General features: G+C 41.1%; 1 protein-coding gene across 1 annotated transcript; it reads left to right on the top strand.

Moving 5' to 3' along the window:
* The first annotated feature begins 946 nt into the window (after positions 1 to 946).
* LOC141901746 (sorting nexin-32-like) lies at positions 947 to 25,023 on the top strand. The gene is made up of 12 exons (XM_074789188.1): positions 947 to 1,017; positions 1,933 to 2,100; positions 2,622 to 2,723; positions 3,415 to 3,545; positions 4,339 to 4,414; positions 4,694 to 4,777; positions 4,917 to 5,022; positions 6,046 to 6,173; positions 6,529 to 6,615; positions 6,711 to 6,800; positions 23,442 to 23,507; positions 24,065 to 25,023. The coding sequence occupies exons 1-12, from the start codon at positions 973 to 975 to the stop codon at positions 24,197 to 24,199; spliced, it is 1,218 nt and encodes a 405-aa protein (XP_074645289.1). The 5' UTR covers positions 947 to 972; the 3' UTR covers positions 24,200 to 25,023.
* The last annotated feature ends 2,384 nt before the right edge of the window (positions 25,024 to 27,407 follow it).

Below are 27,407 nucleotides of genomic sequence, written 5' to 3'. Positions count from 1 at the left end.
CTATCTTCAATTTTTTAGCCGGGCCGACAGGCATGCCCGACACTTAGGCGAATTTATCTTAGTATCACATCAGATTTGATTTTCCTGATCATTCATTTGAGTCACGTGTAACTCTAATCAAATAAGATTTGCACAACAGGATCGAATTTGACGACTTGTTCCAAACGGCTGAAAGAAAATACTGCGCCCCCCGAATTTTAAAATTTCCTATGAGTGTTCAGTTTCTCTTTTAGTTTTGACCATTTCATCTGTTTTTCGAGAAAAAAAATTGTGAGTGCACCGTATTAAATCGTATCAAATCAGGGCGGATCCGGAGGGCATGGGTTCACCAGTCCCGGAGAATGGCCGGTTCGCGCCGCTCCGTATACTGAGAGCTCGCGTGAACCAGGCCTACTGATCAGTCGAGTTTGGCGTGACTACGGCGACGTTTTTTAATAGGGCCGTTCCCCGGCTCAGTGAGTGTGTCGTCCTCCCGCGAGACTGGACTCAGTGTGTTGAACCTGACGCCGGCAGCGGGTGATGAGTCTTTTCCATTTTCCATTTTCTTTTTCAATGTACTAATTAACTTGCAGTAGAAGAAAGTTTTTGCTACCATATTTCACAAACCCAACCCGAGGGCCCGAGGCCATCGTCCTCTTGCTCATGTGTGACCGGCTTCATTGAGGTTTATTTTTTATAATGGCCCGCCGCTGCAAATAATCCTATTTAGTAATTAATGTCTTTCAAGCTGAGGAAAATTAACCAATTCAAATACCTAGACCTACCCAGTTGAAATATTTAACACTATACCTTTGGACTTAAGTTACGACTGTGCAACTCATGAGCCCTGCAATGGTCGGCATCTAAAATAACCATAATCTCGGAGGCACCCTGCGTCGGGTCCGTTCTAGATACCATCATCCTTTGCCACAGGTGAATTCTGATTCTGTAGCGCGCGACATCAGGGCAGTGTGGAGCACTGAACGCGGAAGTATGTCTGACACAGAAAACACGGCCCCCTCCGAATTAAAAAAACCGGTAATTAGATCCCTTTTATCATTTGTTCGTTGGTTTAAACTCTTCTTAATTAGGTCTGATGATCATTTTGATTAACTGATTATCGTTGATTGATTGAATTAATGCTGTTAACCGGTGACAAAAAGGTTCTTTTTCAGTTCCAGAATATGTATTTTTAACCCTCTCCTCTGCTCTCCCCTGCGCTTTTGTCGACAAATGTCATCTGGTATTGGGACAGACGCCAGTTGTGCAGTCGTGAATTAACCCTTACAGTGCTAGCTTCTAATAATTGATTACCCCAAAGCTAACGTGCCTGCTGGAGATTATCTGAAATTTTTGAAAATTCAATCCCCGGCCTCGGTCTGCTGGTGGTGTTGAATAGCAGGCAAACCGCTGTATTGCATCTACACTGCAGTGCGGTGTATCATTAGTTTCTAATATTTTACAATGTTTGACAGGTGCTGCCATCTTTCAATAGAGATAACTAAATACATATAACATCAATATACCGTGATGCAATGTACTAGAAAAGTCCATCACTGATTAAATAATACATCGCTCTGCGGTGTAGGCAAACTGACAGGGTTAAGCACAAAAGCTGTAAGACTATAAATCAAGACCGGTCCTAATTTTTGTTTTATATGCGGTAGATCAAAGATGGTCCTTTAGGCTTAAATCTACTGTCATGTCCACTCACGTCGAGCCCCTCTGTTAGATATTTTGTTCCATTATTTCCTTATTACTCAGTAGATCTACCAGATTATTGGGCATCAGTTTGTAAAGTATGATTTTTACGTTCTTTACAAATAAACATTGATTTTTCACTTTCTTTTTGTTGTTTACAATTCATCGGCGTTAGTTTATTCACTGTAATGCAGCTGAAAAAAAAAACCTTTAATCTACCTTGTTATATTTTAATTTGTTTTTGTCGTGTAGGATGAGAAGGATGACGTAAAGGATAACGGGAATGTCGTCGCGTCGAATCCGTCGCCGTTTTCCTCGTCGCCGATTGTTGAACCGTTCGAGCCGGCGTTCACGAACGTTTGCGTCTGCGACGCGACAAAAGATGGCGACGTCGTCAAATACAGCGTGACCTGTAACCGGGTATGAATCGTTTCTTTCTTTCTTCTTATTCTTCTCGCTTTCTATGTTTTCTTTCCTTCTCGCCCATTTTCTTCTCTTCTTGTTCTCTTTTCTTTCATTTCTCTCCTTATCTTTTCTCAATCTCTCTCTTTCTTTTCTTTCTATTTGCTAGGAAATATGTTTTGAATTTTGGTGCACGGGATTCCAATCATTAGTACACCCTGAAATTTACCCTAAACTGACCCCTTAGAATCCTAGACTACCGGTACCCATTTCTGGGTCTATCTTACTGTTCCAATCCTTAGTTGTTCCAATCCTTAGTATACCCAGATATTTACCCAAAACTGACCCCGATCCTAGATTCTGGGTCTCTCATACTACTATAGTATACTCTTATATCCTGAGCTTGGTCAGTAAACCCTACCAAATCCTTATCCAGTTTCACAAAATGGCTCTCGATTCCTATGAATTACAGGCTCCAAACGTGATATGAACGAATGATATTGCTGGTAACTAAAGATTGATGTCTTCTTTTTTTTCAGACAAGTGGAGGTGGTCAGAAATACGACGTTATTCGACAATATGAAGATTTCGAATGGTTGAGTCACTGTATATTAACACACAACAATACGTATGGAATAATAGTGAGTAGTCGCCGAAATGGACCCTGTCTCCTGAAAAAGTATAAAACCTCGAAGGGTTTTTAATCTTTTATTGATATAAAGTCAACCCCCGATATACCACCTACTTCGGAGCAGAACGATTTTGGCGGTATAGGGAGTGTGGCGGTAAAGGGAGTATGGGGGTAGAGTGTGGCGGTATAGAGAGTGTGGCGGTATAGAGAGTATGGGGGTATAGAGTGTGGCGGTATAGAGTGGTATAGAGATTATGGCGGTATATAGAGTGTGGTGGTATAGAGAATGTGGTGGTATAGAGAGTGGCGGTATAGAGTGGTATAGAGAGTGTGGCGATATAGAGAGTGTGGTGGTATAGAGAGTGTGGTGGTATAGAGAGTGTGGCGGTATAGAGAGTGTGGTGGTATAGAGAGTGTGGTGGTATAGAGAGTGTGGCAGTATAGAGTGTGGCGATATTGAGAGTGTGGGGGTGTTTTACTATGTAAATAATGAATCAAGTTTAGCCCCCTGGTTAAAGGTAATACCAGTCTGTAAAACCGGCCCCAGGATTTTATCTTAAATCTTGACTGCGGAAACCGGTCCTGGGATCATCTATTTGGGAATACTCGAACTTATTCTCGTTTTGAGTCAATTATATCGATTTTCTCTCGAAAAAAAAAGAAATTTGTTTATGTTTTGTCGTTGTATTTTTTCCGCGTAGGCGCCGCCTTTGCCTCCGAAACCGATCGTCGAACCTAAAACTGCTGAGCGTCAATCGCGCGAACAACTCGGTACGACGAGTCGTCTCGTTAAAGCCGACGACTACATGAAAGATTGTCGAAATTTAGAAAAGTAAGAGTCATTTTTCTGGAGTCGAAGATTTGGTCGCTTTTTCGAAGGGTTCGTAATGAGTCTGACGGAAAGTCTGAAAAGGCGCTTGCTTTTCGAAGAATTTTGGATAAGCCCTGATTAGTGCTTGCTTTTTAGTTGAAATATTGAAAGCGATGATAATTGCTTACCGCATGGTGACCACTGACCCGGAAAACCGAGCTAACCAGAAAAATGTTTAAGAAATACTATGGAAAATTTAGGAAGTTTGATACATTTTGCAGAAAACCTGGAATTTAGATATGATATGAAAAGTGATTAGATTATAACATTTTGCGCCAAGAAATTTCTCTTATTCAGTCGGGGAATTTTGTGTTATAACATTGAAAAATCAGGGAATTTTGAGCAGAAAGAAGCCACCCTGTTACCAGTACTTTTGATAGATGAATTTCATCACATTTTCTCATATCTTTCAAAATGGCTTTTGAATTGAACTCGCTGTCAGGCTTTCAGCACGCGGTTCCACAGTTGCGCAATTAATTTTAATCAAAGATTCCAACATAGGATGTCCTTATTGTAATATTTGATATTTTAGAAGAATTTTACCTCCCCTGCAGAATGTGGTCCTGACATCAACCTTGCGAATTCACCTCTGTCTGGTTTTAGTCTCCGGTTTTAGTCTACATCGTTTTGTCATGAATTAGAATTCCTTAATTTATAATAATTCATCAATTATTTGGGCAAAAATAAAATCAGAGTAAGTCAAAGCGGTGCCTGATATTTGTCCGATGTTCAAAATTGAGTTTTTCTTTTTTAGATATTTGAAGTTAGTCATAACGCATTGGGCATTTGGGAAAGATAAAACTTTAGACGACTTCCTCACTTGTACAGAGGTACCGTATTCAATTGTTCCACCTGTAAAGATCGTTATCTACAGTAATGGTTTAATTTTCCATACACCATTTTGAATGATAATAAGCAATTCAATTCAGAAAATACCTACCCAGTGCATTTTATAACAGCAGGCATTCATTAGAAATAAAAACGAATTCTATATCAATACACTGTGGTGCGGTGTAAAAGCAAAGTTGCTCATCGATTTATACACCGCTTTGAGGTGTAGATGCGCTGAAAGTTTAATAATGAGCTACCAACTGTTGATATGTTTTCAGTCATTGAATACGGCTAAAGTTAAGAAGGGTATATTTGGTCGGTTGACTTCGTCAATTGATCAAGCGCGAAAATTCTCCCGTAAGGTAAGAATTAGAAGAAACATGCTCTTTGAAAGCCAGTTCCTACGGTTTTGAAATTCACATTCGACTTAAAAGGTTTTAAGAGGTTTAAATCATTGCCCTTGGAAATTTAAAGAATATTTTTTCGGGTTTTTTTTTTCAGGATATCGACGATTACTTCCAGAAAGAGCGTGATTGGTTAGCTACTTACTCGCAATACTTACACGAGGCCTCAAGAAACTTCAATAAAAATGTCTATGCAACGTTAAGTAAGTGTAATATCTGGACCAAGTTCCGTGGTTCTATTAAATGAGAAAACTCATTGAAAAAATAGACTAACCTTAAATCTTCTGGTAACTCACAGCTATGGAACTCGATCCTGGATTTTAGAAACAAGTACCGCTCAATTTAAATTTGACCCAACTTAACTAACACAGTCGCATTGGGACTGCTGTAAATATTTCACTGAGTTGAGAATCATGAAACTTGGTAGCATTGGGACTGCCGTAAATATTTCACTGAGTTGAGAATCAGGGAACTCGGTAGCGTTGAGACTGCTGTAAATATTTCACTGAGTTGAGAATCATGAAACTTGGTAGCATTGGGACTGCCGTAAATATTTCACTGAGTTGAGAATCAGGGAACTCGGTAGCATTGGGACTGCCGTAAATATTTCACTGAGTTGAGAATCATGAAACTCGGTAGCATTGGGACTGCTGTAAATATTTCACTGAGTTGAGAATCATGAAACTCGGTAGCATTGGGACTGCCGTGAATATTTCACTGAGTTGAGAATCATGAAACTTGGTAGCATTGGGACTGCCGTAAATATTTCACTGAGTTGAGAATCAGGGAACTCGGTAGCATTGGGACTGCCGTAAATATTTCACTGAGTTGAGAATCATGAAACTCGGTAGCATTGGGACTGCTGTAAATATTTCACTGAGTTGAGAATCATGAAACTCGGTAGCATTGGGACTGCCGTGAATATTTCACTGAGTTGAGAATCATGAAACTTGGTAGCATTGGGACTGCCGTAAATATTTCACTGAGTTGAGAATCAGGGAACTCGGTAGCGTTGAGACTGCTGTAAATATTTCACTGAGTTGAGAATCAGGGAACTCGGTAGCATTGGGACTGCCGTAAATATTTCACTGAGTTGAGAATCAGGGAACTCGGTAGCGTTGAGACTGCTGAAAATATATTTCACTGACAGGCCACATCCCGGTTCAATGGCTCGCGATGTTTAAATGATTGTTTTCTGACATTCGATATTTTTGTTGTTTTCGCAGGATTATCGATAGCCTATTCACACCTAGCGACTGCTATGAGTCTAGGAGCATCTTCTTATGCCGACGAGAATTCTGCGTTCATCAATAAGCTTTGCGCTAAACTCGGCGAGGCCTACGAAGACATGAAGGTCAGTGTTAACCATTGATAATGATTTCAAAAAGTTCCAGCCCAGCGTGTTTTGTATCGCCGTCATATCGCTATAGCGCATCTACACTGCGGTGCGGTGTATCATTAGTTACTAATATTTCCTTATGTTTTACTGCCATTATCTCATTACTAGTTACATAAAACAATTTATACACCATCATGCGGTGTAGACGTACTGAAGGGTTGCGGTGTTTAATTATTAAGTTAGTAAGTTGGAGAACACTGAAATATATAGCACGCGGGTACACTGGGGTTTGAACCCACCGACTGTTGGTTGCGAGTCAAGTACCCACGACTACAAATTTACATTTACATGTATTTTCGATACGTTACAGCAAGGTTTAGAAGTCGACTATATCAACGAGGACAATACGCTCGGTTTTCAGTTGGACTTGTACGCGAGATATTTGGATTCGGAAAAGGTAGAGATGAATTGTTTTGCTATTACAACGGGGTGTCATTCTCTAATGAATTGTCGACAGCAAGCGTTTATTTCGTTGTTGAATTCGTATTTCAGGAGATGCAATTCAAACGCTTGTGTTTAATGACCGAATATGAAGACGCGATAAAAGCTTGTGAAAAGGCAAAGCCACAAAAACGTGCCGCAGTAAGTAGTGAATTTCTCTGTAGTTCCTTATTCGACAGATAGATGGCTGATTGGTGTATGTTTTGCGTCTGTTAGTTTTACGTAATTTTGATACTGTGCCTTCAAAATCGTGGATTTCGATTCAACCCTTGAGAATGTCTACGATGACATAATTGCGCTGTATAAAAACCCATTTATAAGCAATGGCCGCCTCTATAGCGTGTGGCATTACCTTTGAATGGTCCCACAAAAACCCTTGAATTCTGAATTCTACCCTTTGGCTCAGATGCCCCCTTAAATTCTTAAGATTTAGCCTCTAAAACTTTTTATCTTATTCAAAGTGATGTATCTAAGTATTCGGAAATTTCTCTGATCCACCCATGGAACTCTGATTCATCGCATGAAAAAAAGGGTATTTTTAAATGGTTGGAAAGTGTTGTCCCTGTAATGCGTAAGTACATGCTTATTCGGCCAGGGGTTGGTTTAGTGCTGTGGCAGAGTCTAATGATGTGATCCAGTTCGAGGGAGGATGCTGGGTATTTTACGAAATAATGACTGAAATAGAAGACCGATGCTTTCATCGGCAGTAGTTAATTATCTCGTTATTAGCTAATTAGCATCGGTGCGGTAATTACCTAGTTGTTATTAAAGCGATCACTCCCCCGTGCGGAGACGTTGACGTCATCGAACCGTAATCAGAATCAGATCCGGAATTACGGGTAGGAGTCGGCGAGTGTCTCCTGCGATGAGTGTGGGAAGAGCTAACGAACCATCAAGGACACTCGGCGCGCTCCCGTCCTTCAACAGAAATATATCACGCTTTTTCAATTTTGTCTCTTGTGTCCTTCTATGAAACCGGAGCCGCAATCATAAGACAGAAAACTAGAATATTTACTTGCTATATAACTAACTGTGATTTGATAACCCATTGTTCAAATGAATACTCGGGAGGCCAGTTTTGCGGTTAACGCGTAGATCTTAGAACAGTCAAGAACCGAGGATCTCAATCTATCGCGATCCTAATAACATCACACCAGTCTTAAGATTTAAGACCACATTTGGACATACGTCAAACCCTCATGATTGACGCGAGCATTTCACCCACAATATCAGTTAAATGATACATGCTGGCCCTATGTTATACTCTCTGTTTTTCTTTTGACCGTGGGTTCGGTTTCATATAGGCCTATCCGAAATATCTCTAACGTTTCTTCTCGCGATGCTTTGTGAGGGATGTTCGCTGAAAATCATTCACATCGGGGAGAGCTGAATATATATCTTAGGAAGAGAGTTCAAATATCCGAATAACCATAGAAGCGATAACATTAAAAACCTCATTTTCTAATGAGTAAATACAGTTTATTAACACGAACGTTTTCGGCCCTGTTTATTAAAGCGCAACGACCCTCTTTAAATCAACAATTATTCCAAAACGGCTCATCCTTTATCCTAAATGTATTCAAATAATTAGTTTGTAATTAATACTTGGTTTGTAATTAGCTTAGAATTTAGCACTTGTAATTTTGTAACTTATGTTGTATATAAACCTGTAGTTTAATCATTTGTTTCACTTGTATTTCACCTGATGAGGGGATATGATCCCGAAAACGTTCGCTTCTATGGTTGTTTAGAGCTGAATATGCCTTCGATCGTCGTATATAAATTAATGAATAACGTTACTTAAAAACTAGAGTCCCGGTGAAGCTAGTTTTTTGTTTATTATTACTGTATTGGTTTTTATTGACAAACGGATAAAGGTAACAGATATTAGAAATAACACGTATATACGGTCACGAATGTTCGATAAATACACCCCCTCAATTTCCCCCCTCCCCCCTCATGCTAGGATCGGGTCCAGGCGTGGATCTAGGGGTTAAATCTGAGGGTCTTCTCAGAAATCTAGGGGTACACCTAAAAGAAAAAGGCAACATACTGATAACACACCGAGCGCAAAGCCCTTCGGGGGGTCTGAGGCCCCCCCCCCCCCCCCCCCCCGAAAAATTTTGAGATTCCAGCATTAATTTGAAGCCATTTCCTGTATTCTGAGTCATGAAATTGTTTTGCTAGCAAGCAAGATTTTTTGAGGGAACTTAAAAATTCTGAGAGTATTCCAGAAGACCTGTAAAAGACCCCCTAGAACCGTGCCTGGGGTCTATGGCTAATCTGACAAGACTGCAGTCTTATACAAGTTCATTCGTCTCGTATTTTTGAGCAAGATTTCTTCGTCCGTCGAACTGCGATCTTCTCAACGTGTCATTCATTGATCGTCACTTCGTTTTAAATGCTCCGTTTACGAAAAACTTTTGTTCAAAAACGAACCGTAAAGCCACGAAATCGGTGTTTTCGATTCGGTCGTTCGTTTATCGTCGGACGGCGGCGACGGATTGTTTCTCGGCGTCGATTCGTCGTCGTTGTTGTTCGTCGCGACGAGGCGTTCGCGTTCCTCGTTCCCGCTCAGATAGTCGTTAAAACTCAAATTATCGTCGTTTAACGCGTTGTTGAAGTCGGCGACGACGCCGCGATCGAGCGTCGCGTTTCGATGCAGCGGGACGGACGTCATCGGAACGCATAGGAATATTTCCGCGTCGACGTTGTCGCCGATTCGCGGACGTCGACCGTCGACGTTACGAGGAAGCGAGCCACCGAACGAGACGACCGCCGGTGTCCGCGAGGAATCGATATCGTTCCCGTTAACGTCCGAATTTCCCGACGGCGACGGCGGATATTTTGCGTCGGACGAAAAATCGCGTTTCGAATCGGGATTCGACGTCACAGGAATATCGGGTATGTTCGTTACCGTGAAATAAACGTTCGGGTTCGTTTTGCTGTAAATTTGTCCTCTAGTTTCCGGATGATGAGGACGCTGATGATCTTTTTGTCGTCCGGCCTCCTCGTCCTCGGTTGCAGCCGTGTTTGCTATGACGGTGCTGCCGTCTTTAAGCTCCGCGTCATTTCGTTCGAATTCTTCGTTCGAAACTAGAACCGGATTTCCGTAGACGACCGTGTCGTGTTTATTCCAGCGTCTGCTCGCGGGGTTCGCTTGTCGTCTGCCGTGCGGGTCGTCTGCCGACCGCGTCTGCTCGTAGCTTCGCCGGTAGTCGTCGAGTTTTTTACGTTTGCGCCTCTTGTAGCAGCGCATGCTCACGACGACCAACGCGATGAAGATCAACGGCGCTACCACGGCGACGCCCAACAATATGTACGATAGATGGTCGACTCGTATTCCGAGCATCATATTCGGTAGAATTTTCGGTCGTGCCTGCACGTCGTCGTTGACGACAGCGGCGAGTGTGGTCATTGTTGTTGCGTTTTTATTCGAATTCGGTGAAGGCATTTTGTTGTTTATCCTCCGACAGGCAGTCTTAGTCGGTCTGAAAATAAAGCAGAAAGTTGATCATTAAGTCAATATAGGATCCAACAGGTGTCGCTAGTGTTCAATAGGATATCAACTACTGTGGCAATAGAGGTTCCATGAGGTGTCGCTAGGGTTCAGTAGGATATTAACTACTGTGGCAATAGAGGTTCCATCAGGTGTCACTAGTGTGCAATAGGACATTAACTACTGCAGCAATATACGATTGTGGCAAGCGTGGATGCACTAGGTGTCGCTGCTGTGCAGTAGGACATCATCTCCTGTATCAATATACGATTGTGGCAAGTGAGGATCCAATGGGTGTCGCTGCTGTGTAGTAGGACATCAACTACTGCAGCAATAAGGATTCCCCAGGTTGATTAAAAGTAGTTGCATGGTTCAATAATCTTCTGAATTTCAATTATCACTGAATCAACTTAAAGGTATCTTTCATGCATGCAAGCTGTGTATCCTTCCTTGTGTCGTGATAATTCAACTCGAATGGATTCAATTTAACAGAAGTCTTACTCCACCATAATTTTTGCATATTTATCCCAATGCTAGAATATCCCGAAATGAGAATCAAGAGTCGCCCGGCTGGTACCCAATCAGCCGAGACCAGGAAAATTTAGCTCCTCTCACTCCCCCTCAGTTTTCTCCATATATGTTGGAATTTTGTTAAGTAATGACATCGTAGCTGCTGAAGTAGCAAGGCTTTCAATCCCCCCCAAAAGTACAGTACATCTTCTATTTTTAACATTCGTTCAATATATTTCAAAGCAATTATCAGAGTTGATAGAATATTGACATCCACTCTGGTGGAGGCACCAGATATTTCATATGGGGTGGCTGACTTTCCGAGGGGTGGACGTAAAAATGAAAGGGGTGGTCGCCCCTCTTAGTTGTCGTGAACACTGCCTCTCCCGTTTCAGCGTTTTGACGAGGTGATGTGAGGTACCCACTATATTTACTCACCGATGATGACTAATACAGTTTGATCGGCGTGCGAGATAACGGGGACGAGGAACTGCCGATCGATATAAAAACACATGTTTTTAATGGACCTACGTGACCTACGTTCTCATTTTGCCCCATCACCCCGCGATATAACCAGCTCCACTCCATTGAGTTCAGCAGTACGATTAAACATCAATAAAACTGAATAACTCGAGCCTAATGTAAGTTCTACGTAAGCTTCATTTGTAAGCATTTTCCATTTACTAATCATCGATGTCGTAAGCATTCACGCCACCGTTAATTAGGCCGTTCTTGTTTGTACCTGGAACGCACCGAAATGGACTGAGTAAATGCTGCGTGTCCGCGCATGTTTTTATATTAAGCTGTTATCGCTGGTCCGGCTAGACGCACGACTGCGATTGATCGGAAATAGAATCATAGTTTCTATTCACGCACATATAGAAATGGTCCATTCTAAAATGGGACTGACTGAATTTCGAACAGACTCTTCGCTAGCGTGAACTCTCGGTCCTTTCGAAATTGAAACAGACTTAGCTTTAGAATGTTCTAATTAGGCTGACACATTATGAACGTGACTATTGCACAATCTCGCTTGTGGTTGTGGTTGTATTTTGTTTTTTTCTTCTTAAATCTAAAATGGGGATTGTCCCTGTTATTTATCTGCTTGGAAGGTTTGATCTGATTTGTTTTGATTTGTTTTGTTTTGATTTTGTATTTTAGTTTTAAACTGACGATATGAACCCTCCTAGAATGGCTGCCCCATCAGTGACTGCCCCGACGCTGTTTTTGACAGCTCCAGTATTCGATACTGCTGCGTATGCGTGCGCGTATGGGCGTTTTAATTAAAATCAATTAATTGCATTAACGTCATTAGCCAGAAATAGCCACTTGTGAGTTACCGTAAATAGAAACCAGTGAGAGAGCCACTCACTCACTCGCGGTACGACAACGACGGTATTTATAGAATAGTGATGATATAAACCGCCGGTGATGATATCGGTCTTTCTAATTTTGGAGATATTCGAGGCTTATGATATTGAATATTACGATGATACGGCTGGGAGGAATATGATTGAATTTATAGATCCGACCGGAGGGGGGGGGGCAGTTGAGGGGGAGCTGGGGATGTAATAATGTAAAAATAGCACTAATCAATGTTTAGATTACACTGTTAAAAGCTTTGTTAAGAATCAGCTGTTTATTATGGCTGGTCCCCTGAGTGTTGGTTCGGGTTCACCGAGAACCAATTATGGCTGTGCGCTTGCCCCAGGGGGGGGCGCTGCGAACAGTAGTGATTCTACTGGTCGCTGTTGGCCCGTTGCAGTTATGAGGAGTTCTCCAAGAATGTGGTCAGAAAAGTGGCACTTTAACGTACCTTAAAAAAGTGCTTTTACTCTAAAAAAGTGCTTACTTTCGCTGCTCAAAGCCTCGCGTACTGTGACACGGTAAAATGATGGTCTGATGGAAATATCCATCCCAATACAGATCCAAAAGTGGCTGTAGGGCTGCACCTAGCATTTAAATGCTGGGGGCAGTGAAACCCGAAAAATGGCAGTTACTTAAAGTAATAAAGACCAATAACGATTCTTGTTAGTGGCCCGAACAAAAACTCTGTTAGGCCTATAATAAAATGCTTGTCATACCGAAGTGAAGGATTCTACATTAAATTTGTATTGGATATGACAGTAATATTTGCAAAAAAGGCACTTTTCCAAAATTTCAGGGCGACCGCCCCCACTATGTACGGCCCTGGGCTGTATGCAGTAAGTGATCTGGGAACTGGGAACACTACTCTTAACCCTTTCAGTGCGTCTACACCGCGGCGCGGTGTATGAATCGGTGATGGATTTTGCCAGTACACCGCACTGTGGTGTATTGATGTAATAAGTAATCAGTAATTATCTCTCTTGAAAGATGGCAGCACTTGTCAAACATAGTGAAATATTAGTAACTAACGATGCACCGCACCGCGGTGTAGACGCACTAAAGTTTATTCCCGTTATTCAACACACTAGGGTGAAATTTTTCAAAATTTTAAAATTATCTCCATCACTATATGGTATTGATTAGTCAGCACTGAAAGGGTTAATCGAATTTGAATTCACTTTCTCTAACAGATAATCTCGAGTTCGTGCGACAGTCGACAATCAACAACGACAGACGATCGAACGACGAAGTTAACTCAATATCATCGAAACTCTTAACTCCGTTAATCCGGCAGTCGATTCCCGCGGGGGGGTCTCGTAAAACCCGGCTGCTCGATTCAGCATCGACAACCGAGTTAAACCGTGAACATTATTCAATCTATTCGCTAATTCGGTTCATGTTGGGTAGATTTCGCGAAGTGAAGAATTACCTCCCGAGATACTATTAGGGCCTTTCAGACGACGAGTGTTTGTCCGAAACTTGTGTGCAAAATGCTGACTCTACCTCCTCAATTTTTAACATCGCCCTCCCTGTGTTTCACTCTGTACCTATCTTCTCCTGGCTGTTATTCACGAACCTGATCCCATTTTGAGACTTCCACGTTCCTCCCTAGCGGGGATTCAAATCTGATGGCATCACGAGACTCTGCCATGGGATCTCCCTTGCAGGGATTTGAATCTGATGGCATCATGAGACTCTGCCATGTTCCTCCCTTGCAGGGATTTGAACCTGATGGCATCATGGGACTCTGCCATGGGATCTCCCTTGCAGGGGGTTGAACCTGATGGCATCATGAGACTCTGCCATGGGATCTCCCTTGCAGGGGGTTGAACTTGATGGCATCATGAGACTCTGCCATGTTCCTCCCTTGCAGGGATTTGAATCTAATGGCATCGTGAGACTCAGTCACGTTCCTCTCTTGCAGGGGTTTGAACTTGATGGCATCACGAGACTCTGCCATGTTCCTCTCTTGCAGGGGTTTGAACTTGATGGCATCATGAGACTCAGCCATGTTCCTCTCTTGCAGGGATTTGAATCTGATGGCATTGTGAGACTCAGTCACGTTCCTCTCTTGCAGGGGTTTGAACTTGATGGCATCATGAGACTCTGCCATGTTCCTCCCTCGTAGGGGTTTGAACCTGATGACATTATGAGACTCCTAATGAGACTCTATCATAGTCTCATGATGCCATCAGGTTCTATTCTCTGCGCGGGAGCAATGTGGGTGAGAACGTTAGACGGGAGGCGGAGACCCTGGATAACGATATCTCACGTTCAGTAGAGATGATTCCATCCGTTCTCCTAGTATTTATAGATGGGATTTAAGCGCACATTGATCTCCTCCTCTTCCTTCTCGTCGTCGTCATCATCGGTGAAACGTTAGACAACATTTCGCTTTTAAATATTCATAGTTAATCTGTGTGCGGCGAACGAGCCTCGGGTCTCATCATTTCTGAATGATTGATGTCGTCGTGTCTCGGCGCGAGAATATTTTCGATATCTTCGAGAGTTCGGAGCGCTGTGATCAGTATCTTTATTTCAACGGCCGGATTATCGAAAAAAAAACTGCTTTTTATCACGACGCAAATTTTTCGATTGAAAATTCAAGCCGAAATTTATCGATTTTAGCATTCAAACTGCCCGCATCTGCCTTGCCTATTACCCCTCAAACTGCCTGCATCTGCCTTGCCTATTAGCACTTACAGTGGGGTTAGAACCCATTAGCTTAGGGTAAACTAGACACCACCCAAGATGTCAAAATTCTGTACTGAAATCAACATCTTCCTATTTGAAATTTTCGATTATTTGGAGATATGGACATGACAGATTCGAACACTCACCAAGTAAATTCACCGGTGAATTTCGGGGGGGTGGGGCAGGTCATGATTTTGGTGGCTCAAATTAGCTACTCCGTAACTGAAATGTGGATTTTCCCTTGAATTTTCTGAGGAGTAATGGACACGTACTGACTGAGTGCTATTATGGGTTATGACCAAGACCACTGCTGAACTTTCGACAAGTCGCAGAATCGTGAAAAGCTCTAATGCAATGATAATGTTAACCCTTTCAGTGCGTCTACACCGCAGTGCGGTGTATTAATCAGTGATAGATTTTGCTAGTACACCGTACTGCGGTGTATTGGTGTAATTAGTAATTAGTAATTATTTCTATTGAAAGATGGCAGCACATGTCAAACATAGTGAAATATTAGTAACTAACGATACACAACGCACTTTAGTGGTATTCCCGTTATTCAACACACTAGGGTGGAACTTTCAAAAATTTTCAAATTATCTCCAGCACTATAGGGTATTAATTAGTCAGCACGGAAAGGGTTAAACAAAAAATTTTGCTGTTGATTACTCTGCGAGGACAACAATTCAAACTCGGCCGATTTAGGATAGAACCTTTTGCATGAAAATGGAGGATGTTCGAAAATCGTTGAAAATGAAAGTCAAGTTTTTCAGAAAATAGGGCCAAGATCGTCAGACTGGCTCGGAGAGTGAAAAGAAACAGTCACCGCTGAGTCTCGTGATTGAATTCAAGGGAAATTTCAAACAAGGAATTTTAGTGATACATGTATAGAAAAAAAACCTCTGAATAATTCATCATTTTCCATCTACAGCAAGAATTCACCTCGAAATTACCACGTATTATTTACTAATTCAATTATCGGAATATTACATATCAATTACCTTCGTGAGAATGGTTTATCCGGATACACGCCACTAATGACTGTTTACGCACTATCATCGGTATCTAGATACATTCGCTTCGATACCGAACGTACGCGCGGCCGAAATCTCTAGTAGTGCGACTGACGTCTGCTCGCTGGAATGAATCATGTGTGTATGTGTGAACGCTTCAAGCTGCGTTCACTCGGCGAGTTCCAACGTCTCCGTAGCCGCAACGCTAAATACTACGCCCTAGTCGCGATTCCGCAATTATTATTGTCACTGTTACCGTAGAAACTAAGCGAGAACTGTCTTCTCTCGCTCTCGCTCTTTCACCAGCTCGCTGCGGGCTTCGTCGTTAGGTCTCAATCTACCGACAGTAAACTATTATTTAATGCCAGGTAGAGTCGTATTGATTGGTCGCGCCGTGCGTTGTGTATCATTAATATTTGATGTAAACACGTTTTATCAAATCGCGACGTGTTCGCCCTCTATATTCGGTATACTATCGGTTATAACGAACAGATTTCTGTTCTCCTGAAGTTCTTTGTAAGGAGGTTCTCTTGTAATTTCATATTGGATATAACAGTGAACTATCAGTTATAACGAACAGATTTTCTGGTCTCCTGAAGTTCGTTGTAACGAGGTTCCACTGTTATTTCATACTGGATATAACAGTGAACTATCAGTAATAACGAACAGATTTTCTGGTCTCCTGAAGTTCGTTGTAACGAGGTTCCGCTGTAATTTCTTTCTGGATATAACAGTCAACTATCGGTCATAACGAACAGATTTTCTGGTCTCCTGAAGTTCGTTGTAACGAGGTTCTACTGTAATTTCATACTGGATATAACAGTGAACTATCAGTTATAACGAACAGATTTTCTGTTCTCCTGAAGTTCTTTGTAACGAGGTTCTCTTGTAATTTCATATTGGATATAACAGTGAACTATCAGTTATAACGAACAGATTTTCTGGTCTCCTGAAGTTTGTTGTAATGAGCTTTCAACTAGTTATGTCAAACTTATTTTTTATTGCGAATTCCGATGTCAACTACATCTACGTTGCTTGTCACGTTTAAGTATTTGGTTACTGTCGAATTTGAATTGGCGGCGAGCGAGGCAGTTGTCTAACGGTGAAATGCGCGGTAACGAAAAATCCACTCGATTTTACATTCATCTTGACATCGACGAAGACAAACGCCGTCTGCCATCATTCGTATCTCTTCGGAATCCATATTCTCTTTTCTTCTAGTCGCGTTCGCTATTCGTCAAACTCGTTGAGACAGCTCCGTGTTCCGCGACAATCGAGATAAGACCGGGCTGAGCGCGTTTCGATCCCTTCACGTCACGATCGCACTAGAGAAGATTTGGCCCAGGTCACAATGGTCCGAACCAGACCTAAGTCAAATTTGGCCTGTGTCTGATGGGATACCGAGGGCTACTGAGGGAAGCGAGGATTCAGCGATAATCCGCCAGGTTCGCTAGTGGCACCGGGTTACCGGGCTTTTAATTTCTTCTACATTTCAATAAACTTTGAGTCAAATTTTCTGATCAGTAAATCGATTTTCAGTGAAATCAATACCACACACTGAGTGAGAAAGGAAATCTATCCGATGACTCGTTTGATAATTTCCGGATTTCGGAAGCCTAAAAATAATGTTCAAATTTCATTGAAAAAGAAACTGATTTTCACTACGAGTAACCCAGTGATTTGTTGCGCCATCTGGTGTTGCCGGTATCCCGTTAGAGAGAGCGTGTTCACGCGTATATCACTCACTCGTTACTGAAATGATACCAAAGCAATGCTGTGGCAAGCGAGGTGAGGCACCTATTGAACCTGATAGTATTGAACCCGAACCTGATCCAGGCCATCAGTCCTTTTTGTCCTTTTTCTTTCCAACGTTTTACGATGTAGAAGTGCTTCCTCTAACTTGTCCTTCTATGCTATAGCGTTGACTGTATTTTTGCATTGTACTTTATAGTAAAGAAGTAAACTTATAATGAAAATGGTGAAAATAAATTCACAGGGAATAATTTGATCCGTACTGAAATTGATAATGAAAGACCGGCGATATATGGGTGTTGCTAGGGGGTTAACATGTGTAGGGCAGGATCAGTGGCTTCGGTATTACACATCCTCCCCCGGCAGGGATTCGAACCTGATGGCATCGAGATTGCCACGGCACGAAACCCTGCCATAATCGACCGTGTGCGCAGATACATGCACAGTTCAGATGATGCGATTTTTAGCCAATCAGAAATCCCATTTTATTTTTGCCCGGGTTTTATAGTTCTTCCTTGAAATTTGCCTCAACGATTATACAACGAGCAATCTGATTGGTGCCGCCAGTTTTCATTCGGAAAGCTGCGCATGTACCTGCGCACCCGGTCTACTGATGCAGGGGTTTGTGCCGTGGCTGAGTTTAGCGATGCCATCAGGTTCGAGTCCCTGCAGAGGGAGGATGGTATTACAAGGCAGGGACAACGTCATATTTAATTGGATTCGAATATAAGGAAGTCATTTTCAATACGCGGTAATTACCTTCATCAGCGTCTGTCAGTATAATATCAGTTACTGGCTGTAGATGATTGAATTTAATCGCGGTCCTTTATTATCTGTCGTAATTATCGGGGCTCGCGACTGTGCGGTGCGTTAGATCGACGACGCGCTACGTCGTCGTTCGCAGATAACTGATCCACGAAGCGAGAGCGTAGAGAATGATCATTTCGTTCAGATGGACTGTGTAAATACACGCGTTAAGGTCCTCTGTCGTATCCACTGATTTATCTCGACCGCGATTTCAGCGAATCGAGGCGAATGTTGATTTTAGCCACATCAAGCCGCCTAGCAATGAGTTGAGTGATGAATTCTGGCTATTTGAAGCTTAGCACACTCACAACAAGAAAAACCTCGAAATATGATACAGACCTGACTATAACTAGTAATTGAGAGTTGTTTCTACTCTTAAAAAGCACAACTTTTCCCAAGTACTCTAAAAATCAGAATAATTTCTAGTTCATTCTCAATTGAACCACTATTTTTGATGTGAAATTACTCTCATTTTGGATGAAAACTACCACAATTAGGGATATCAGGTAGAGTCTCGACGGATGAAACAGGTTTATGTTTTTACGCGTTCGGATGATTCGATTCGTCCGCTTTACCGCACTGCGAAACAAGAAACGTACCGGAACAAACTCGCTACGTGACATACCGATGCTTCATCAGTAGCTTTGGTTTTCGCTAAGCAAAACCTTTGTCAAAAAAATGTTCACGAAACGTTTTTGAGTAAAAATTCTACCGGCATACGATAAAACATGGTCTATGGTGCAACAATTCATTCAGTTATTCACATCATCTTTGTATCATGCAATACAGTGATGCCCCTGATTCTGATTGGTTATTCAGCTGTGGACGTTTTGCGAAAAACAGAACACAAACACAGCTAAACAAAGGTACTCGACAACACAATGTTTTTCTGTTCATCGTTTTCCGTTTTGACGAAAATGTTTTTTCATGGCGGAAAAAATCGAGAAAAAAAATTTTTTCCATGCGAGTTTTTTCCTTGCCGAATACGATGGGCTTAGTGCCCTGGTCATCCATCTACTTCGTCCCAGGCACTGCCCAGACAGACACGGCTGATAATGGAATGTCTCGATCTTACGAAGAGAATAAACGAAATGTGACAATTACCGGGGCGTTGTTGTTATTAGTCGGCGCGTCGGCTGAGGGAGTGACAGATAATTCGTAGAACAGAAGTTCATTTACTTCGGTGTCATTTGTCGTTAGTCGCAGCGTCTCATCCATACATCTATCCATACAGGCACGCATCGAGGGTGCGGTTTCAGGGAGCCCTCCCTTCCTGGTCGCAACTGCACAGACCTATGAAATGACGGTCGAAAATCATATCTTTTCCCATCGATATCTTCGAAGATCTTCTAACGCCGATGGTGGAACAGGTTGGTCACTGACCTGGAAAACTCAGGAAATCTGAGAAATCTAAAAGGAATGGGGGAAACTTCACGGAATTTGAAACATTTTGCCAACACATGGAAAACTCAGGAAATGCAGATAATGCTATTGACCATGCGTTTCTTTATCAGTACATGATTCATAAAAAATGAATGAATTGTGAAATTTCAAACCTAGAAATTCCTCAGATTTACTCTGGCAATTTTGTGTTATGACATGGAAAAATCATGGAAATCTCGGAGAATTTGTAAATTGGCGGAAAGTGGCCACCCTGTGAAACCCCACTCACAGTCTCCGGCGTGGCTGTTTTATCTGAGTAATGCCTCTTCATCTTTTCCTAAATCCGCCTCTATTTAACGGTATTTATTGCCATTCGTCTAGTAAGATATCTCGTCGTTTCCCGAGGTCATCGCGGCGTTCTGTCATTATCTTACCCTGACAATAGACAGCGGGTATCTAGCTACACGACGACGCGAATCTTAAAGTCATTTCTAGATAAACGCATGCATGGAGTTCGATAATATCGACTCCATATTACTCGGTACTGGGTCGATGAAATTTACTGGTGTAGATTCTGTTGGTCTATTTGCCAGTGATTTACTGCGACATTTATAGTCCCAATGCTACTGAGTCAAATGCGCTGTTAAGATCGTTTTGGGCCCATCAAATGTTAATGTTCATTTGACTAGAACCTGTATGAGTTAAGGCTGGTCTTGAGTTGTTAGATTGGCTATAGAACAGAATGAGCTTAGACTGGGTTTAAGTTGTAAGATTGGTTATAGAACCAAAATGAGCTTAGACTGGTCTTAAGTTGTTAGATTGGCTATAGAACCAATATGAGCTTAGGCTGGTCTTAAGTTGTTAAATTGGCAATAGAACCAAAATGAGCTTAGATTTGTCTTAAATTGTTAGATTTGCTGTAAAACCAAAATGAGATGATTTCATAGAACCAAAAGAAAAAGAGCTAAGACCAGGCACTGGCTTGGAAAGTTTACTTACTGATTCTCAGATTTTCTATTTCCTGTAGTTGTCAGTGTATAAATGAAATATAAACCACTATTGCTCATTGGTGACATGTGTGTTTTGCGCGTAGAAATATCAAGAGACTGTCGACAATATTAAAGTGTGTACACGGCATCTGTTACTTGATACTGAATTTCTTGACATGAAAAATATCTCATATTTTGCGCGTGTTGCTTTCTTGTCAATTTATCCTTAGAATTTTTTCGCGATTTTGTGTGTATTCGAAAATCAAATAAAAAACTACTAAAAAAGCTACAAGGAAACATTTTTTCGCGATTGTTCATCAGATTTACACCAGAAACGTTTGATTAGATAATTTTTTGTCCTCAATCTGTGATTTTATCATGTTTTTTTTTTTTTTATAAAAAATTTATTCTTGATATTTTCGCCTTAATTTATGATCTAATGATTTGTTGGTTTTGTTCGTTTCTTCCATCATCACAGTTTTCACTCCTTTCAAATTCCTTCTGTACTCCTTACAAGATTCTATGCGGAGAATATCCAAACAATGAGAAAATTTAACTCGATGTTATCCTCTCTTAGAATTCTGATATTTTCTCATTGAGCGCTAGTCAAAAACTCTTCGAAATTCTCTAATGATAGCTGTTATTCTAACCCTGTTATTATGTATCGTGTCGACGTCGAAAAATATGCGGATGATAGCAGTTTTTTTAGGCGATCAATTTTTCGTTCGTCCGAACAGGGATTATCAGCGTATAAGACTACGTTATCGGAAATCAGACCAATCTGAGACTTCTCGTCTCGGCGCTCAGTAGCGGGATTCTATCGGTTCCGATCTATATCTGTGATCTCCGACAGTTTACTGAGATGGTCGTATTGGGTTTGAGAGAACAGGGTTTTCCTAAAGCTAGCTCCATCCAAGCTGAACCCAGGAGCTGATGCAGGAATTTTGAATAGGAGGGGCGATGGGGCAAATCATCCGAGGCCTAGTTTTTTACACGTACAACAAGGTACATGACTGCGAACACCATAGGTGTAAAGCCTCTTGCGTCAGGGGGTCCTTCCCCGAGAACATTTTGAAAGAGCATCCAGACTAGATCGATTCTAGAACGAAATGACCAGCGATGATTTTCCACTGTATGCGTAACTTTCTTAAGTCAGGTTGTGAAAATGTTATCTCGACAAAAATGGGGTGCAGGTCACTTCGGCCCTCCTTGGATCCGTCCCTGGAACCAGCAAGCAACTGCGATTGGCGTTAATTTTTGTTGTCTGCCTAAGTCAATACATCCCGTGGTTTGGAAATAGCTATAAGGGGTTACAATATACTGTCCTTTTATTGTATGTTCTTGGTCTTTATCTGCGTGTCTGAATTATTTCCAGAGTAGATAATGTTGTATTAGTCCAGTACGCTGTTTGCGTTGACTAGGTTCTGCATTTCGAGACACAAAACATCCAAATGAGAATGTCATCGCGGTATCCAAAGTTTGATAGTTGATGTACATTTCTTTTAGTTATGATATGTATGTTTTCCGGTTAACCAACCATTGGCCGTTCCGAACTCGAGCAAGCTTCTCAAGGTCGGCGGAGTTGTCGCAGCGTCGAAAAACATATCCCCGATTGTTGATAGAGACAATGTCAATATTTATTGAATCAGTCGTATGCGTGCGTGGTGGTGCCTGATGATCTCAGCCGGTTTATTAAACCAGTGTTTAATCAGACACGACGCCCGCTCGCTCGCTGCTCGTGTTGGTTGCGATATCTCCGCAATCTGTCTCCGTCTTCATTTCGGTTTTAAGATGCGTACATTTTTAGCGAATAGACGAAATACTGAATAAGAATCTGAGGAATTGGTATATCTGAAGTTCTGATTGCTAAGATACTGCTGATTCGGGGTAAAAGAGATAAGAGATGACTGGCGGTAGTATTGAGTTGTAAATTCTACTGCGAGTTAGTATTGAATACAAAATAAGGGTTTCGTAAATGCAGGAGACACTGAGAATTCTACATTGAGTCAAATACTGAGTAAAAGTTTGAGAAATGCAGTAGGAATACAGTTGACTCTTAGTCTCTTACTGTGGTAAAGTTGAGACTGGTGAAATTCTACCCCGAGTTGGTGTCAAATACTGAGTAAGAGTTTCAAACAGAAATACAGGGGCCAGTTCCATAGTCAAGACTTAAGACCAAAAGTGGTCTTACATCTTAAGACTGGTCTCAAGTTGTTAGATTGGCTATAGAACTAAGTTTTTCTTTGACCGGTCTTAAGTCTAAACACTGTCTAAGGAACCTGACCCAGTAGACTGTCTCTTAAAGTTGAGACTGGTAAAATTCTACCCTGAGTTGATGTCAAATACTGAGTAAGAGTTTGTCAAAGACAGTAGACACAGTCTCTAAATGCAGTGAAGTTGATACTGGTGAAAATCTACTCAGAGTTGGTGTCAAATACTGAGTAAGAGTTTCAGAAATACAGGGGCCAGTTCCATAGTCAAGACCTAAGACCAAAAGTGGTCTTACATCTTAAGACTGGTCTTAAGTTGTTAGATCGGCTATAGAACTAAGTTTGTTTTTGACCGGTCTTAAGTCTAAGCACTGTCTATGGAACCAGAGACCTCGAGTTGGTGTCAAATACTGAGTAAGAGTTTGTAAAATACAGCAGACTATTTCTCTGAACTGCTGTGAAGACGATTTAATCAGTTTCGCAGAAGGTAGCGATGTCCTTTATACACATTTCTAGTTTTTCTTTGTTTCACGTTTTTTGTTTGTTATATTTTTCAGGCTGAAGAAGCGAAACAGATTGCCGAGAAGGTTTACGAACAATGTTCAGACCGGGCAAGATCAGAGGTATAATTGAAAACTGTCGCATTTCCGCAATAAATGATGAATGGCTAAATTACGAAGAAAATGACATCAAATGTAGTATGATAACCATACTCAAACTTGGAGAATTGATGATAGATTTAAAAACCACTATATACAAATTTAAAGATCGAAAAAAAAATGTGTATAGATAGTTTAGATAAGAAATCAAGAGTGACTACGTTCTGCAGGGTTTGTCCTAGTGCTGATAATCCTGGAAAAGTTATTGAAATTAGGAACTATTTTTTCAAGGCTCGGAAATTATGTAGGTTTTGTGTCTGAAGCTATCGAAAAGCTATGGAAATGTGGTTCCTTTAATTAGTTTCTTATTCTATCCTATGGTTATTGCATTTGTCATGCGTTGAACAGAATCAACTTATGGTAGCGTAGGGAATTTGGTATCATTTAGCTCATTTTAATAGTGTAGCTATGAAAATTTGGATATTGAAAGGTGTTGAAAGTCAAAGACTGCGTTTTGCTATTAGTCTCTAGGGAGACGTTCCGCGAGGTGTAAAATTTACGATTATTATCTTTTCTTTCAGTTAAAGGCGTTTCATCAACAGCGCTTGTTCGCCTTACAGGACGGTATTGTGCAATACGCAGACGCAAAAATCAAGACCGCTAGAGACACCTATGCGTTACTGGCGAAAACGCTCACCGCAATCAAACAGTTGTGAATATTATACGGCAACGCGACATAGACATAATCAACTTCTGTATTTGAAGCATTTATTTTCGTCGGTTTCATAGGTGATTGCCCGGCCCTAGGGGTGATTCATAGGTATAAAGAGTTAAACCTAGGGATGAATCCTTAACCTGCAGCCCCGGTTTCATAGACCAGGGGCCAGTTTTATAGCCCCGGTTTTATAGTCCAGGTATTAAGATTAAACCTAGGGATGAATCCTTAACCACCTGCAGCCCCAGTTTTATAGTCCGGGACCCAGTTCCACAGTTGTGAGTTAGAGTTAACTCTGAGTTAAAGTTAGTTCATTTTCAATGAGTTAACTCTGAGTCAAAACTCCCAACTGTGGAACTGGACCCTGGTATTAAAATTAAACCTGTGGATGAATCATTAACCTGCAGCCCCAGTTTTATAGTCAAGGGCACGGTTTTTTAAGACTGGTATTACCTTTAACCCGCGGGCTAATTCAATTGGTAATCAATTGAGTTAGCCCCCGGGTTAAAGGTAATACCAGTCTATAAAACCGGCCCCAGGTATTAACGATAAACCTAGGGATGAATCCTTAACCTGCAGCCCCATTTTCATAGACCAGGGGCCAGTTTTACAGACCGGTAATACCTTTAACCTGCGGGCTGACTCAATTCATTTTCAATTAAGTTACCCCCGAGTTAAAGGAAATACCAGACGATGAAACCAGCCCCAGGTATTAAAGTTCTAAGGAACGTATAAAGTGCTTTCTGTCTATGAAACCGACTTGAAAAGAGAAAAAACAAACATAGGAATGAATTGTGATTGCGGAAAATGTGGCAAATATGAAAATGAAAATTTAATTTCATGAATTATATATTTTGATTTTGTTTTTGTAGTGGAATATAATCAATTGTGTAATCAAATCGTAATCGGGCAATGACATATCATTGTGATTTTAATATAATCCCGTGATTGCCACTGGTGGTGCTTTAATCATGGATATATATTCTCTATGGAATAATAATGTAGATATATATATATATATATATATATATATATATATATATGTATATGTATATGTATATGTATATGTATATGTATATGTATATGTATATGTATATGTATATGTATATGTATATGTATATGTTGACATATAATGCACATGTGCATGTATCGCATGTATTACATCTGCCTGTAATTGGAGAAACAAGTTTGATGAAAAATACTATAATACTCAATATTAGTTAATAAAAGGCGGGAGTAGGTCAAATTGTGACTGCTTGTTTGTGACCCCGATCTGTGTGTTGTCACAAATGGCTGCATAGGTTGTCTGTGATACGATGGTCAGTGACGACCAGTCTCTTGTCTGTCGCATGCGTGGTGCAGAATGGGCGACTTTTCTATTTCGTAGCTAGGCGACTAGCGGCCGCGGAAAGTAGAATGGCAGATCGGTCGTCTCGTCGCAGAGAGTCGTTGGCAGTCGCGAGGTTGACCTACGTCGGTTTATTAAACGATAGATTAAGGAAGAAATCAATAATCCTCTACGTTATATTATATCAATATCCGTTGCTGTATTATTATTAGTCTACATAAAGTAGAAATTTTGAGTGTTGAGATCTTCTTGCGTTTTTTGTTGTGTACTTAAAAATCGTAATTTCGTCATAATCGTAAATGCTTTATTAAATTGTGATATATTTGTTTGTACTTCGCGAACATATTTTTTTTTTGTCCTGCTCGAATCAATTGATAAATTGTGAGATGCTCGTTCATTCGGTCAGGCTAATACTGCGGGTCCAGTTTCATGAAAGAGTTGAACTCCTGGATCAAAGTTGCGTCGGAATTTGCAAACGGTGGAAGCCGAGAACTTCATGAGACCAGAAAATCTGTTGGTTAAAACCGATAGTTCACTCGAATTGTCCCAAACTTGGGACTCAAAATTCTAGTTTTGTCTAATCTGATGAATTATTTTTTCTACGGAGTTTCCACTGTATGTACATACCTCGGTAGTACAGAATTTTGGGTCAGAATTTCCTACCAACAGAGTTTGTTATGAAATGAAGTTTCACTGTTTGATTAAAGTCAGTCAGTTGAGTTGATTGTCGATCAAAAACTTTTGCGATCAAAAATTTTGCGTGGAGAATTCTCAGCGATTCTAACATTTTTAAAGAGTTAATTCTATTTTATGATTTAGTCTCAGTCAATATAGACCCCACCCGTGTATATGTATATATATACATAAAATTCTTATTATTTACATTATTATTATTATTATTATGATTATTATTATTATGTTATTCGTACATTCCTCTGGTATATGTGTGAGTTCAGTTTGTTGTCAAAATGCCAATCAATGATCAAAATATGAATAAAACAAAAATTCGTACGGATTTTCAATATTTTCACCAAATACGTTATCTGTTCTTTTCTTATAACGCTTGAGGATTAGCCCTTGTAACATTTGAACGAAACTCTACCACCAGGATTCGAACCCTTGATTGATGAGAGACCAGTTAAAGACTGACTGACTGACTGCTACCGCCAGGATTCAAACACATGAATCCTGGATTGATAGAGACCAGTGAAAGACTGACTGACTGCTACCACCAGGATTCAAACACATGAACCCTGGATTGATGGAGAGGCCATAAAAGACCGACTCACTGCTAACACAGACCAGTGAAAAACTGATCGCTACGATCAGGATTCAAACATGAACCCTTGATTGATGAGATACCAGTGAAAGACTGACTGCTACCACCAGGATTCAAACACATGAATCCTGGATTGATGAGATACCAGTGAAAGACTGACTGACTGCTACCACCAGGATTCAAACACATGAACCCGTGATTGATGAGATACCAGTGAAAGACTGACTGACTGCTACCACCAGGATTCAAACACATGAACCCGTGATTGATGAGATACCAGTGAAAGACTGACTGACTGACTGCTACCACCAGGATTCAAACACATGAATCCTGGATTGATGAGATACCAGTGAAAGACTGACTGACTGTAACCACTGACCAGTGAAGAACTGACCTACTACCGCCAGGATTCAAACACATGAACCCGTGATTGATGAGAGACCAGTGAAAGACTGACTGACTGACTGCTACCACCAGGATTCAAACACATGAATCCTGGATTGATGAGATACCAGTGAAAGACTGACTGACTGCTACCACCAGGATTCAAACACATGAACCCGTGATTGATGAGATACCAGT

The sequence above is a fragment of the Tubulanus polymorphus genome, chromosome 3 (assembly GCF_964204645.1).
Source record: "Tubulanus polymorphus chromosome 3, tnTubPoly1.2, whole genome shotgun sequence".
Classification (NCBI taxonomy): domain Eukaryota; kingdom Metazoa; phylum Nemertea; class Palaeonemertea; order Tubulaniformes; family Tubulanidae; genus Tubulanus; species Tubulanus polymorphus.
The sequence above is the reverse complement of the archived record's forward strand: the minus strand, read 5'-3'. Positions and strand labels throughout refer to the sequence as shown.